This window comes from Temnothorax curvispinosus, unplaced genomic scaffold (genome assembly GCF_003070985.1).
Source record: "Temnothorax curvispinosus isolate PA1 unplaced genomic scaffold, ASM307098v1 QBEX01014078.1, whole genome shotgun sequence".
NCBI classification, from domain to species: domain Eukaryota; kingdom Metazoa; phylum Arthropoda; class Insecta; order Hymenoptera; family Formicidae; genus Temnothorax; species Temnothorax curvispinosus.
Genome location: NW_020223858.1, coordinates 773,656 through 790,692, shown reverse-complemented (window position 1 = coordinate 790,692; position 17,037 = coordinate 773,656). Strand labels below are relative to the sequence as shown.

General features: G+C 38.4%; 1 protein-coding gene across 5 annotated transcripts in view; it reads right to left on the bottom strand.

Annotated features, from left to right (window-relative positions):
• The window catches only part of LOC112464271 (neuronal acetylcholine receptor subunit alpha-7), a 218,458-nt gene that overhangs the window by 57,413 nt on the left and 144,008 nt on the right, over positions 1–17,037 (bottom strand). For 4 of the 5 annotated variants that reach the window (XM_025031153.1, XM_025031154.1, XM_025031155.1 and 1 more), the window contains exon 9: positions 9,501–9,587. The exons of the other annotated variant lie outside the window; for it this stretch is intronic. In XM_025031153.1, coding sequence (XP_024886921.1) covers positions 9,501–9,587 — 87 coding nt within the window. The remainder of the gene's footprint in view (positions 1–9,500; positions 9,588–17,037) is intronic. 5 annotated transcript variants of the gene reach the window in all.

The following is a 17,037-nucleotide window of genomic DNA, read 5'->3' as shown; positions in this document are numbered from 1 at the left end:
GCCTCTTGAAAAATCAAATATACTCGTATATTTGAGACTCAATTCGTAGCTTAGTCAATTCGTAACTACGACATTTTCATAGACATTTTCGTTATATATAAAATTATTTTTAATTACTTAACAAGTCATAATATTCATATCTCTGTTCAGATAGTTTTATTTACGACAGAATTTCATTTAACGTTAAAGCTAAATCATGGCAACAAGACGAAATGTTGTTTTTGATTTAAAAGTTCGCAGATTTTATGTTTCATTGGATTCATGATGGAACTCATCACATTATTACTACTGCGATGAAATTTCTGTTAATATTTTCAACAGCACTGGCAGGGGATTTGTCGAGAATATCGCTTTACGGTCGCATTGAATTTACATTAGTCCGAGTTCACTCGATAATGCACTGGTAGATAATGCGCTCTGGCCGGCCGGCATAAGACCTATGCTTTCAGAATTAGGATGCGCATTAATACTGGTTTATTTTTGCGTTGTTCGGTAATCGATATCTATGAAGTTTATTAAACACACAAAGAGAGAACTCGACTAATGTAATTTCAGACAAAATATATTTATGTGGAGAAAGTTGCGTATATTGCAAAATTAATTTCATTAATAATTAGTAGATATTAATTAAAAAAATATAACGAGATCTATTAATAAATATTCACAATTTGACTTTCCATCTTCGTTGATCAAACTTACAATTAGCCTAATGTAAAAATACAAATAAAGAAGTGTCTCAATGAATAAAGTTCAATTTGGTAACAAATTATTTACACTTCATACTTTCATACCGTTTTATTGAATTTATTTAATTTTGGTACAATTTTTAAGACGAGAATGGCTTTATTTATCAATAACAACGATAATCCGATTGAGATATTCGTAACTATTTGTGCAGGATAATTTAGAAAAAAATGTTTTATTCCGTCAGATTTCTCGATCGACTTATTGCCCATCGATCAACGTGAGACTTATACGTACGCGACATATCCGATATTTTGGAAACTTTTGATATCGTCCGTTTTCGCCATACTATACGTCGAATCTCGAGATGCAATATCGTTGGTTCCAGATACGTGATGGAAATTGAAATTTGCATCGCACGCCGCGCGCCTCCTTCAGAATCGCGCCGAATAAATGAAACGCCCGACCGATTCGCACAAAACGAGTAACGCTGGGTTAACGAAGATACATGAGTCGTAAAATCGCGCTGCTGCAAGCACGCGCAACGATGACGACAAAAGTTTCCTATTTCGCATTAAAATTGCTCGGCGATAATATTCTAATTAGAAAGTTTCCCAACGGCCGCTAAATGGACAATTAATGGCGCGAAATATCGGTATATCGACTATACCGTAGCTGGCAATCGTTATACGCGCGCGGATGCCGTAAAGTTTTAATTAAACGTTTCGCGTATTTTAATGCCGAGGCACCACGGAATATATAACTCACCTCCGAAAGCCAGTCATACAGTTTCGTTCGAAAAAGTCCCAGCGGCGAGAACTTCAGAATTTAGAGTGAAGGATGATGATTTGCCAGCTGCGGAAACTCAAAGGATATAACATTGTATATAACGCGAGACGAAGATAATTAATAAACAGCAAAGTCGTCAATCAATACTAAGATATACTCTCTTTGACTTTTTTCTCGATTATTCAGCTCAAATGTATTTTTTTATTTTTGTGAAATAACTTTTGTAAGACTTAAGTAAAAATCGCACGTTTTTTAATAACATACTAGACTTTAATTTCATTTCAACGAATTCTTCGGCAAATTTTTTCTGAATTTTGATGACGAGAGCACTAAAATTGAAGCTTAACATTTTTCAGGATGTACTATATGTGTTCATCGCGACGAACAAAAGGACGTTTGTTGAATACGAGCATTCTCTTTCGCGCGTTCGTCTGTCGCGCATCACATATTCTCTTCAAAACCTGAGGCACGGGAAACAATTATGCGGCTGCACGTTGAGCGAGTTTCGAGGTGCTATAGCGCTGAAAACTATATAGCAATCTTAAAAATACATCGCCTTATTCGACGGCGTGAAGAGCGCGACCGTTAAAACTCGGTTTTCGAGATAAACATAACTTATGACGCGTACGTGCTATCATCGCCATATGAACGCGATATCGGCACATCAGAAGACGATGGGATATACGGCAGCCATATGTATAGTAATACAGTAGCTGCCCTCGCACAATTGCTTTCGACGTAGCTGACGGGCTTCTTCCCACTCGGCTGTTTGGCGTGGCAGCCCATGCTGCACCGTTGCATAAATTTGCATCGTGCGCGGCGATAATCGGTCTTGAGATCCGCACAAAGCGGACCCGGGGTTCATCGACCGCATCAGCTTTCCGTCTATTTTGTTGTCACCGTCATGGATTATCCTGTCGATATAAGCCGTGAACCGGGGGTTGCGCACCACCCGGGGCACGGACGAGATTGAAATTACGAAGTTGTCGCCCGTGGACCGATTTGACCAGTGGTTAATGCTAGGGGCGGTTGACGCTAAGAAGTTACTGAATTTTCCTCGAAATTTTCCTTAGAGCAACGAGAAAAAAGATCGATTTAAATCTAAAATGGTCACCGGAATGTAAAATTTAAAATAATCAGTAAAATAATTATTCAGTTCACATGAAAACATTTATTGCTATTTATTGCTCATTTATAGACGGAACAGTTCAATTATGATTAGGATTGGATGACGCTAGAGAAAGTTTTAAGGCTCCTGCTGAGTCGATTCTAAGTCCACGGTACTGTATACACAGCATTAAAGGCGTGGAAAAATGACATTAAAAAGCTAAATTATTTTTGCAACATACAGCATTATTTTGCGTTTTAGCGTAGTGTTTTTATATTTAAAATAATATTGTCGTAGAGTGTTAAAATATATCGAGAACTCTCATTTTGTTATAACTTGATATGTGAAAGCAAATATTTATAATTCGGCAGTTGTCAAACAGCTTGTTTTCGTCCTTGATTAGGCACAATTCAATTCGACATATATGAGTTATTTATTGATAATCCAAGCAAAAGAGGAGTTTTTGGTGTATTTTAAAAATCTAATATCGATTACAAACGCTATTTAATTGAAAAACATTTTTATTTTAATGTACGTTGCAAGAATTTCATGATATATTTTCTCGTTTCTGATGTTACCAATCCAAGATGGTTGCAGTGAATGAACAAGAGCCTTAAAACGGTTAAATTACATATTAATCGCGTTAAATGTGATTGCGATAACCACATATGATTTTCAAATTGGATATATGCCATTAAGATCAAGATTTGGTTTCAAATAAAAGATGCGAAAATAAACAGAACCAATATAACCGATATAACGTTATAATTATTAATGTGATCAGATGTCACAATACGAATAAAATTATAAGCGTAAACGCGATTATTAATCATTGTATTCGAGAAATACCTTTGACGTTAGCAGCTCTTTGATCTATCGTTTACATTAAAATACGAGAAGGAATAAAATTCGTAGAGCAAAGAATTATTTAAAGAATTGCAAAAATGCAAAGGAGGTGCAATAATTTCACGTCACTTATGTAAAATATGCAATTTCTCGGATCGTTGCCGTTGAAACATTATCTCGTGGCTTACTTATGACACGGATGTCGCAATTCCGCCAGTCTTCGACCGCTTAAGGCCGGGTCTACAATGAGTCGCAGTCGTAAGAGTCGTAAAAGATTGACCAATTACAGTTTATTATTCTCCTTGCGGTCGAAGAATAATGAAGTGTAATTGGTTAATTTCTTACGACTCTTACGACTGCGACTCATTGTAGACCCAACCTTAACGAAATTCGCGAGCTCTGTTCGCTCATACGATAATATTCACGACAATCGACAATCAATAATGAAGCACGATAGCTGGCTTTGAATTACCCGATGTGATTTCGATAATTAAGATTACACGAGGTTTTTCGTGATAATTAACGTTCGTGATTACTTATAAACGTTTTATCTTGCTTCGTATCCTCGTTCACGTATTTCACTCTCGTCGCGCTTGACTGACCCCGATTTGCGAAAATGTCACTTCACAACGAGCGTATATCGGCTGTGTTTCAGTTTACTTCCGGTGTACTGCGAATTTTCGCCGTTTCAATTGACGCCACGTTTTATCCGCGGTGTCGAACACAGACGTGCGCGAAAGCGCATTTGCGAAACAACTGCGCGATTTCGCCGAAAAAATCCCGACACGAGAAGATATCGTTGCAAATGTCTGTGTGCGGATGGACATCATATTTTCGGTGAGCATTAATCGTGCGGGACAGCCACTATAAAGAGAGCCACGGAGTTATCCATCTGTCCATTTCGGAACAGAGATAGTTACAGAATGCCATTCATATGGCATACGGACGGGCGATTCAAATGACGAAATCATCAATTTGGTAGAGAACGATTGAGATTGTCCGAGACATCGTCTTGATTAATTACCACTTGGGAAATCTATCATTACAGAGGATATTCTGATGAAATTTTCGTAAAAGAATATTTTACGATTCATGTTAAATGAAAGACTCGTCTAAATAGAAATGTGATATTATATTAAGTAAATATTATGTCATTTTCATTCTCAAATATGTTTTAGAAATAAAATGCTTTGAATTAAAAATGTTCAGATTAGAAATTTGCTTCAGCGAAAGAAATACTTATTTTAAATTCATAATATGCATAAATATCTTGTTTCTTTTTCCAAATAATCTCACTATCTTTTTTTAAATTTCTGCCTTTTTAATTAGATTAAGACTAATTTTATTTTGAGTTTATAAAAATGCTCCTCAGTTCGTATATTTTCCATAACTTCTTTTGTAAGAAGAGATTCAAGATATGTTAATGCATTTTCCTATTAAATCTGAACATCTTAATTATCTATATTGTTAAGTATTACAAACTTCAAGGATCATTATTGTCCTTTCGGTAAATTTATGTCTAATAAATGATAAATTCGACTGAAGATGGAAAGTCAAAATGGCCATTATATTACTAACGTTGATATAGTCTTTAGCAATCTTGCACTTTCGCGTGTTATCTCGACTATATAATGCATCGAGCTGTCAGAAGCGACTTTATGCGAGTAAGCATGTAATTAGCAGCCCGCGCGCCAGGTGTCTCGTGTTAAATCAGTGATTTCGTTCAAGCCTCTCCGGTCGCGATTCGCGAAAGCAGCTTGACTTCTTATGAAAAGAAGGAAGCGACTGTTCCTGCGAAGCGCGACGGGAATTTCTAATTGTGATGACGGCACAAATATTTTTGCTGAACATGCCAGAATGTTGCTAGTTTGTCAAAATTGTAGATTATCGTCGAAGTCATGCTTTTTGTATGTGCAAGATTGCAATAAAAGAGACTTACAATTAGTAAATTCATTAAATAAAGAATACGAAATATATAGAATCGTTAAATCCGTTAAATAAAACTCGACTATTTTCGATCGCAATGCGTATCGAAAATCTTACAATTATAGTATAATAGCAATGTCTTTTTATTACAGATTCTTCTAAATCTTTGACGCAAAGCGAAAGAATTGGCTACATGAGATCCAAGCGTTCACAGAACGCTAATTAGAAGCTAATATCTTCGTGCCACTATTAGGTCTCATTAATTAAAGAGGTAGAAATAATCTTAACGATTTCGGCTTGCGGAAAATCGTTGACGATCATTTTTCTCTTTCTCTCTCTTTCCCCCTGTTGCTCTTTTCATGTACCAAACAAAAATGTTTGGCAGCAAGATGTGATTCTCCACGACACTTTCGATGTTGAAGGAAATGGAACAACGGCGGGACAATCGAATGGCCCTAAAAAGGATGGAAAAGGGCATTTTGCGGGAACAAAATAGCACCTAAACGAATTTGCGTTTAGTGCCGCTCTCATGATGGTTTGTTTTAAGATGCATCTCACGGCGCATTTATCTCAGCCACTTTAATTAAACTTTCTTTCCCAGAGGAAAGAAAATACATAATGAGAACGTTTCCCCGTGTGTATTGCATGGAGTGTATGCATATGTGTGTGTGGAGGTACTCGTTGTTTCCTCTTCTTCTTCTTCTTCTTCTCGTTGAACAATAGAAAGGACCAGCTTTGGGAAATCGATGGATTTTTTTTGCATCGCGCGTCGTCGCATGGAACGGCAATGTTGCAATGTGTTGCGTTAACTCTAATTAGGTTAAATAAAATTTCCCTTTTTGTTACAGCTCAAAATATGATATGAAAAGAGGTGAAAACAACAACTAGAATTAAATCAAGTTAATTTAATCGAGGCTAAAGTTAAAATTAAGAAGAGAAAAGTGTATCACATTTGCAATACATTTTAAAATTTCTTGAGTAAACATTTCGAAAATCTCTCGAATTATACGAATTCTAAATTTATATTCATCCGGATCTCATCTGTTCGCGATAATTTACGGCTATATGTAGCGAATGGCTAACGCAATTAAATGCAAAAGCGCTTTAATTCAACCTACGTGTTGAGGGTGCTTTGGATTATTAGAAATATGCGCTGCCGTTCAGTAGAAATAAATCCCTGCAAGAGTTAATTCAACATAATTTCAACATAATCTCAACGGCTTCCATCGTTCGTGAGTTGATTATTATTTCTGATATTTTTCTTTTAAACGAAGCGAGCCGATCATCTTTATGCTCACAGGATTATCAAGATTATACGTTTCGTTGCTGTTCGATAACTTTATCACGCTGCTTACGCAAGTATTATGAAAGATTGGATTTATTTTAGCAAACATTAAGTTAAATTTGTAGTATTGCATTATAATTATCTACTTATATCAAGCTTTTATACATCATACAATGTTTCTTGTTAAGAGAATACAGTAACAAAAAATAATACCACAAATTACACCAAATTGAAGATTATTTTGTGATTTTTTTGGGCGGTTAGCACGCTGTTGATTGAGGGCGAATACTAAACAGGTGTATATTGGGAGACATTTGTGTGTGTGTGTGTGTGTGTGTATATGTGTGTGGGACATTTAGATAAAAAACATATTACAACAGTACGTATATATGTGATTCTACGAAAAAAGATTTCAAAGCCTAGAACATTGTGAAAGGAGAAATCGAAAAACGAATTCACTGTACACGGATATTGCATTTCGGGACACGTCGCAGGAACTTAACGAACTAACTCGGTACTGCAAGAATCAAAGATGTGAGTGTCCTCGTGTCTTGATCACGCGTTTTACACGTATTAACATGATATCTCGCTCGAGACTCGCTCTAAAGTCCCATTTAACTCCGCTCGTAATTGTAGAAATTAATTTTACGACGATGTACTACAGAGCGCTCTTGTGATCGTAAAACTAATTCGTCATCTATTTTATTAGCCCCTTCCGCTGACGTCGCGGCGGAAATATAGTTCAGCTCGTTTGTTCGGATTTTATTTCTGACGTTCACATCTTTACTGCTTGCTGTCCCGACATAACGGTCACCATCGATGCAAGTATAAAAATAAAATTGTACATAGGGAGTACAAAAGTCCTAGGGAGCCCTGTCCCGTGTTGTCGTTCGCGAATAAGCGCGTTTGCTGGGCGTGTGATTGCTTAGCGAACAGATCGTTTCCGGCAGCGTTTTGTAAATATATTCGCGTTCGATATCACTTGATTTTATTTTACGACATTTCCGAACGATCCATTTAGGATCTTAATTGCGACAATCTAAATATTACGATACGCAGTCAATCCGCTTTATGCCTTGAAGAAGCTTTTCCTTTTCCGACGGGAGAAGACGCGTTCCAGAATCTCACGGCGAAGTATCGTTCATTGTCTATATTGAACGTCGTTTAGATCGAACGATTCACTTAAAGTACTTAAACAATAATTGCAACGTTTTATATTTCTCAATTTGTTCGCGACGCACTTTCGTTCTCTTACTCCGGGAGGAAAAATATGAGAAAGATCTCAAGACAAAATAGTAAAAGCGTAATCGCCTTTTCTCGTAATTTTCGAATTTCTTGATAAAGAGAAACATTTTCTTTCCATTAAAATTTGGACCATCTGGACGAGGTTAAACGGAAAATTCAATTGGACGAGCTTAATGGGTTAGAAGTCTGAACAGAGATCGGATGTTCCTCGTATCACTCTCCGACGAGAAGGCGGATCTGTACCACTAAAATGCGATAAACCGGTGGTGGGATTTGAAAGCTTTTAACGCTGATCCACGTGATCCTTCGCGACATTCTCGACGCTCTGCACTAGTGCAAACTTATACGCGCGGGATACTCCGGCATACTCCGGAATCGCCGTGACAAGAAGCTGTTTTCTTCGCGTGATACGCGCCTGGAGGAGCAGCGTCCCGTCCCGTCCAAAATAAAAAACAGGATTGCGGTTCGTAATCGCGGAACTTGAACAAACTCGTCGCACAAATAATTCCGCGAAACAACGCGGAGATTGATGATCTCTAACTTTCTACTCGGCTTCCGGCATGGCTTTAAGAAACAACCTTATCTCTCGCAGAAATAATGCAATCCTCTTCTAAAAAGGAGATGTGAAGTTTATTTTTGTCGCTTTTCCGCGATGCCGATTGGTTCTCTTGCTGCGCTTACTTCATTTGCAGCTGTCATTGTATATTTTGATAGTTGTGTGTATCAAGGAGTTAATAATGTAATAGTAATAGCATAATGGTAAAGCTAAATAGCGCGCGCGAAGCGCGCGTCTGTAGTGTCTAGTTATCTAAATTAAGCGTGACCCTGGGCCACGCGGAAGAAATTAGGGACAGAATTACGGGATAACAAGGCCTGGGAGGTAGGACAGAGACTAGGGAGGGAGCTATCGACTTTCAGGAAACGTATAATCCTGACTCCCACGACGATCTTTTAATTTTCCCACCACGTTTCTGACTCGAGCTTGAGCAGCCTGTTGGCGCGATAGGTCGCCCGAACACGCTAGCTCTTTCGAGAAGTAATCGAGCTGCCCTTTTTCGGTGTGCCTGATTCGCGAAGCTTGCCTTCGAGCGTTCATTACCCGAACGATAGGACCGATCCACTTGCCACATTCTAGACTACCTTTGTAATCCGTCGTCTTCGTTTTCCGCCTTACTGTTTGGTTACTTCTCGTCGAGGTTTTCTAGGAATTGCGCAAAAACAGGCGAAGGTACATTTACAGGGCGCGCCGTTATATCATCCATTGAGCAATTAATTAAAGACTTAAGTGGAATCCTTGTATAGGGTTACTTTGAGATTATTAACGATTCACTTATTCCGAGTCGAGTACCTTCTTGACAGCGAATGGAAGAATAATTTAATAGTCTGTACATTTATTCCACCTGACATTTGTAAATAATTTATGATATTTCATCGCTGGTAACGTATATTGCCAATATGCGTAATGGTTAAATAAATACAGCCATCGTTAGATAATATACCGCGGCGCGCCCTACGCGTTTCACGGATATATATATATACACATACGAATGTATGTACAGACACTGTAAAAACACGCTTGCCAGATGCGAGTTACCGTTGGTTGACAATCATAGGTACCTATTAAAGGGACAGCGTCCGAAGTCGTCGGCATGCTTTCTGCCACGAGGTTCAGGAAAACTGTCAGCGACAGCAGAATGGTCACTCCTGAACAGGTCCAAAAAATTAAACATCAACACTGCGTCGCAACGCGCGGGCTTAACGTGCTACCTTGGATCTCTAGGGCACCTAGATTAAGTCTTAGAGTTCATTAGGCTGTTGACGCCTGGGGGAGGGGGTGGAGATCAAGATAAAATCATGTGTACAATCACTGTCGAGTGATTTCTCTGAGTGATGCAAGTCAGACTTCCGAGTTTTCCTTCCCCGAAATTTCCTGAGTTCGTTTCAATTTCTGATTCGCACTCTCGTATCGTGATCTGACCGATTGATATCTGCTGATTTGTGAGCCCAGCTCGAACTGGGATGCGATTTATGGACTTTTCTTTCGTAAAGTTATACCGTAACATCTCCATATTTTCGACCACGGAGAAGTACGTATAGTTTAAACGATGCGATCCTACTAATGTGAAAATTTAACATATTCACCAACTTTTTCAGCGATTATTTATCGCATTCTTTACGCTACGCTGCATTTGTAGTTTTATTTAGAGAACAATGTCGTACGAAGAATGTATTTTGTACGTAAATTCCTAACAGACTCGCTAGAAATGTATAACGAGAGAAAAATAGCGAGAATCCGCCGCATCAATACAGAAGTGACTAGTTTGTGGATGAACCAAAACTCGCTGATTACGACGTGATATTAATGACGACGAGGGAATGTCGGGTATGATCCGATAGAATCTGTGCGATGACCGCGCGAATTACGCGACTTTGCGCAACATTCGACAAGACATGTCTGTGAGCTCGCTCGCATGATTAAGTGTGGACGACCGCGAACAATCAAATTCCGTGCATGTATTCCATGTAGATTCTACTCGCCCCCGGCAGAATTTCCAAGCGTGGGATTAGCTCGCAAAGTTCGGAACGTGTAGCGGACGCGTGGGAGCGCGGAGATGCGCTGTACTTGTGGAGGATCCGCAACGTTAGGCGACTTTGGTGAATCCGCCTAAGTCGCCGGCAACTCCATTACTGCGTAACAGCCTTCAAAGTGACCAGCAAAATTCGATTATCTTACCGCTCCTCTCCAGAATTGGGAACTTCTGCGAGCGATTGACAACTCTTGTCCGCGTGAAACGGACGGTCCGACCGCAAACTGATTGGGTCCGGTGAAATTGGAATTGTCATATAAATTCATGGAGAACCGAATAATTCGATTAAGAACTCAGTATCGAATGCTAATTGAAGGGTTATTACTCTGTGCAGGATATGGTATATAGGAATAGAAATATAAATGTAATATTTATGGGAGGTAACAATTTGCAATTAACCTTTAGCATTAATAAAGTTTTTCAGTGATCACATATTAGTTGGACAAAATATATAATTATTAAAATAAATTTAGTAAATAGACATATAATTTTTATGATCCTTAAAGACTAAAATTCTCGTTGTAGAATTATGTTAAGATATTAAAAATTTAGCTAGGAATTATTTGAAAAATTAGCCTTCTTATTTATATTTTATATATTGACTGAATTAATTATTGCTTGTGTGTCATGCGTGACAGAAGGATAAACTTTATTACTTTATTGTTATGGGATATCATTACGTATATAAAAAGATAACTAACTAAAGATAATCGGGCCCTGTTATACTTTCGTTGATGACCTATCTCTATTCACTCTGATAAGGACATGTGAAATCACGTGATATTCCTTGAACAAAACTAACAAACCGTGATGTCGCGAGTTAATTCCCCAAGTTCGGAGCATTACGATGGCTCTTGGAGCGTGAGGGACTTGACAATGAGTCATTAAGCTTGATGCATGTATACGTAATTAAGTTACATGAAACTTCGCTGTGGGGTACAGTGGACTCATTCTGCCAGTCGATGAGTTGCCGTCGTCATTAAATTGTCGCTCGCAAATCGGAAAGAATGAAATATGCGACGCGTCCGCTGTGGTGCTTCCGGAACGAATCTCGCGATCTCGCAGTCGACGAAGTTAACTGGAAACGCGCGCAACTGAGCCGTATGAGCAATCGATTAATAAACAATTTATGTCAAATTATATTTCTTAAAAATATCTTCAATTATCTAAAAATGCAAAATTGATCAGAAGTCTCATGAGACTACGATATTAACATTTCGAGATCGTGTAAGTCGAGGAATCTTTTCTTTAATGATATTTAAAGTCAGCTACACAATATCAATTCGGAAAAATTGGAAGTAGTGAAAAGAATACCATAAATTAGCATGTCTTAAAAAATATCCAATTATTTAAAAAACGCAAAATTTATCGGAAGTCTCGCGAGGCTTAACGTGAGCGTAACGTGAGCGTTTCAAAATCGTGTAAGTCGAGGAATTTTTCCTTCAATAATACCTAAGGTCGGTAGCAACTTCTTCTTTGTACTTTTCACTTGCACTTTAATTCGTTTAATGGCACGTTTAAGTGAGATACGATCGAATGAGAGCACCGTATTTCGATGAGATCGACGGACATAAACCGCGACAAGGTGCGTCCGCGGTAGATGGCAAACCGCCAATAACATCGGGGGTTGTCGGTCAGCGGGGGAAGGCGCGGAGCTTGAGGAAGGCTGACCAATTAGTTCCTTGCTATTAGACCTGAGCGCTCGCTGGAATACCGGAACGCGTGCGCGATCGATACTTTTTCGAAACCATCCAAGAGACTTGTAGGCGAGAAGCGCTGATCGCACGAGCTGCTTTCGCACACGTCGCACATGACAGATTATTATTCCAGAGATGTGGAAGTTTGCCGATAGAAAATATACAGACTGACGATAACAATTATAAGATGAAAAATTAATTTTTATACACTATAAGAAAAAATTTTCTGCAAATTTTCGATACCTCTGTTGTCTAATACATTCTTTTTATACTATGTGCCGATCGTTGTGACAATCATATAATTGTCATTGAAAAATATTTAGAAAATATATTAAATTTCAGTTCTATGAGTTTTATTTTATTATAATTTCGTTATAATTTCGTCATAACGTATAATAATTCTCTAAGGTTTCAGTTATTAAAATATTGAATTGTATTTTTTATTTGCTATATAGAATAATATGTTTCTAATTTTGTCATCGATTGACTTGTTTTCTTTAAATGTGCTAGGAAAATATTTGTTAAATCAGCTATTGCAAATCACGACCATCGTATATTTATGCGAAATAATATGTAATGTTTGCGTATGTACTTATTCATGCGGATACTAGGAAAACAAGTGCCAAGATTCTTCTAGTCGATATATCTAGGAAAAACAATGATAAATTTCTGACATAAAGAGTTAAAGTAGATTCGAGCGCTTCGTGTAGCTGGCACTGTGCGACAATGTTTTTTTTATAGTAGTTCCCTTCGTTGAATTTATGTATGCAGCGTATTACTGCCTTTTGCGTATAAATATAAAGAATACCGAGAAACAGTCAATGTAGATTTCTCCAGCGCATCAAAAGAAATATGGCGTTTGATTAAATAATCATTATAACTTTTCTAACCAACAATAAGTATCTTCACGTTTCCCGAGTACTTTTCTGTTTCAAAATGGTACAACATTTGCCCGTTAATTGCCACGTGGGAAGATTTTGAAATTTGCCACACAACAAGTTTACGACTTGCGTCGCGTCCCGCTTAATCGCAATAAATCGCAAAGAGCAGAACTTTTCAGACTTTTCACTACAACTTCGTTTCAGTTGATTTCCCATCCGAGTCTCTCCGCGTAACAAGTGTTATAACCGCCGCGGGAATCATGCAACCAGTCTTAATGGAATTTCATTCCGAGCGAAACGGTGCACGAAACGCTCACTTGTTCTCGAGTAAGATGATGCCTTTGGGGGATGCCAGGCATCTCTCAGCATTCATTCTTACTATCGCTATTCGATTTCGCAAGTAGACCACTTTGTTTTATTTATTTATGGATTATTTGCGAATTTTTGCGACCTCGTATATATTTATATAAATTCATTATACATTTTATTCTTAGTTCATTTTACCATTTTGTATCGTTATCTTCCATTACCTTTATATTTATATTTGTATATACATTTCTGTTTACCGTATATTTTATATCCTATATTTTTCATCTTTTACAAAACTCAAGGTATGGTATAAACGCGGATGTGTGTGTGTGTGTGTGTGTATGTGTGCATGTAATTTATTTTCTTCTCTTCTTACACTAAATTCTGTTATATTCTTATGTCTATATAAAAGACGTCACGTTTATTGGCAAGAGAGCGAGGCAGAACGGTTACATGGGCACCCACGTCGCACCCTTTGTCATGATAATGTTCAATCAAACACAGCTCTCAACAAGGGCGAGGTAGTAACGCAGCGCACGCATTTCTCTCGCATTTATCCGGTTAATGAAATTCGCGAGCGGCCACAACGAAGCCCCTCCTCCCCCCCGCCCTATCAGAATTTATAGCGGCGTGATGTTATGTAAATTTCGTTTGCGCGCATTTTTAAACATAACCAAGTGTAGTTGACGCGACATTGTTGTTAAGAGATAGCACCTATGTATATTCAGAGCGCTCAGGAGTGGTCGTGTAATTTGCAATAATGCCACTTTATATTTTTAATTGACAGTTCGATCAATTAAAATCAAGTATCCTCCTAAGCGCTATAAAAACAACTTCAACGACTGTGCATAACGTTTGATCATACAATAATTCTTATGCTTATTTTCCCGAGTCAACGGACGTCGCAGGATTAGATTCGCGTAGGTTTACATGTGGGAATTATTATCGATGCTCGGAAATTTGTAATGACCAGGATGTATCGACATTCCCGAGATAAATGTGACGTGAAGCACCGAAAGTTCCAAAGTCCCTATAATCCTCCGTGTGATCCTCGCGAAGGAAAGTTCTGTCGGACGTTAGAGCGGATTCGCGCAAGATATCCTGGACTTTGCCAATGATTAATTACGGGATGGAGGAGATAGATGTCCAGAAACAGAAAGATGTGGTTTAGGGCGAGGAGAAATGGAACTTTTTGATAAATCGAATGTACACGGCAAAAATTTCTCAATAAAAAGTCACTCGAAGCACATTGTAAATTATTATATGTAAAGTATGTTACAGATCTTTATAATATACAGGTATTTTACAAATTATTTGGATTTTATGTTGTCAGGAGGTAATTCGCGGAATGTATGTTAGCATCAAATTTATGGTTTTAATTTATTTGGCTTCAATTAAAATTTATGTTGAAATATAATATGATCGGCCGAACACATTAGCAAGTGATCGGTGATAAAGTTTTCCATTCGGACAAGAAAAACTATCCCGAAGCATCATTTTCACGTTTTCGTCCATTTTACCGAGTTGCGGCAATTTTTGGTGAGAGAAGAACGAGGTTCTTGCGTCTTAAGTGGCAGTAATATCTTACTTGGGTTTTAAAACGCGCTCAACTGAACGTCAAAGAAGAACGAATGACGTGAAGCAACAATGGCAAAAGGCTCGTCGAAGACAAAAGGAAATCCAAAGACGAAGCAGAAACAATGGGACAGAGGTGAAGAAATGAGGAGAGTACTATGAAAAGATACCGCAAGAGTTTCGGCTGCTCCGTCGGAAAACCCATCAGTAGATTGCACCCCTGCCGGTTTCACCCGTCATAAGTCCCGTCTTTGCGACACCGGGATTTACTTCACCGGTTTCATAAAGCGACGCTTGACAGCTGTGGTTGAAATTGCCACAGATTTTCCAAGTAAAAATTTTGTAACTGGGTCGCGGACGTTGACGCTTTATTGGTCTCCCGAATGATATAACATTGCTCATCGTTACGTGAGCTCTTTCACGCGGAATACTATTATACTTGTATTATACTAACAATAAGTGCGTTGCGTTCTGCATTCTGTAAAGTACTTTGCATTCCGCGTTCTGTAAAGCACTTAGAATTAACGGTTTTATTGTATTATAGACAGCAATAAAATTAAAAGAATTAATTACCGCATTAAGGGAACGAGTAATACATGTTTGTCGTCTTCGTGAAATTCAAGCGGATTATTTGCATGGAATTAAAATTAAATTGCGTAATATGTTTGAGCTTTTACGCATGATATCATCGCATCGTGCCAACAAAGGGTAACGGTAATCATGATAATTTTCAAGACACACTCGCTCGTTTAATTCTCGTGGTAACATCGTTCCTATGAATTAGACTCTTGGGATGTTAAGTACCGCAGAATACCTCGAATCGCAAGGTGAGTTTGAGGAAATCTATATACATTTCTCTTCTGGGAATTGGGAAGTGCAAAATGGAGCCAAGACACCAGATTAGAATAATTCATAGGAAAAGTTCGTGAGAACGAGCGCCTTTAAAACTCAATTAATCTTGATTCTTCTCCCGTATTTTCCAAATGATTAGAAATGTACGGCTCTTTACAGGTAAATATCAATTAAAATCTTATTAAATGTGAATTTGTGTATTTTGTGAAATGTAAAAGTTTTGATAATACATGAGATAAATTTACATTCCAATAAACAGCTGCTCGAAGAAGTATTTGGTTTAGTATCGACGAGAAGATGGCGCTGATAAGGCAATTCCGTAAAGATGTCAGACCGGCACGCTCAAAATCGGCGATTGTGGCGGTAAGAGCAGCGTGCACCAAAAGTTGAAAGTACCAGTCGGCATCGAAGAAGTTGCCCGTTCACTCTAATGACATCGTCGCACCAGAAATTGCGTCGGCGCGCACGTGAAGATAATCTCGCGGGATTAACGACAGCGGCTGCGTAGCCGGCAAAAGTTATCTGCGTCTTCTTTCTCGTTCACGATTTCTCATCTATCCAGCGCGGCGCGGCGTAGGGAAACTGCGAAAGAGTGCGACAGTACGTCAGGAGAATCCTTAATAAGGCAGCAAGTGCTATCGAATCCACCTAGATAAAGTCGCGACGCGGAGTTTCTTATACTTTCTCGGGGTTTCACTTGGTTAACTTTGATGAGCTATTATTAAATACACAGAAAAACGAAACTCTAGCGCCAGCTATAAATCGAGGCCGACGTGTAATTTATTCTCGTTTAATTTTTACGATACTGACGCAACGAGCGTTTGTGTAAAAACCGTTCTGAAACTCGGAAATTTAATTTCAACTTGATGAATGATAGCTGGTTTCTATAATAGAAGTATTTAATCGATTTATCCAATTGAATTACGCGGCTCGTGTTGAACTTTGTGCAAATAGATTGATTTTAATTATCACCGAGATTGGCAAGAAACAGAGGAGATATTGTTAGTGCTTAGCAACTGATTAAGAATTAGGCATTCGCACAATGCATGGTGCATGGACGTGAACGTATTTCGTCGTTGTAATATCCAGGAACTACCATATGAAGTATGACACGTGATAATGAGGTACCTCGCATACAGCCGCGTTGCAATGCCAGGCTTCACTGTAACTTGCCATAGTCGGCAACGTCAAGCACAAATTGCACGCACCGAAAGCTCGCCGAGCACTTGCGTTAATGGTGTTTATTTTAGTA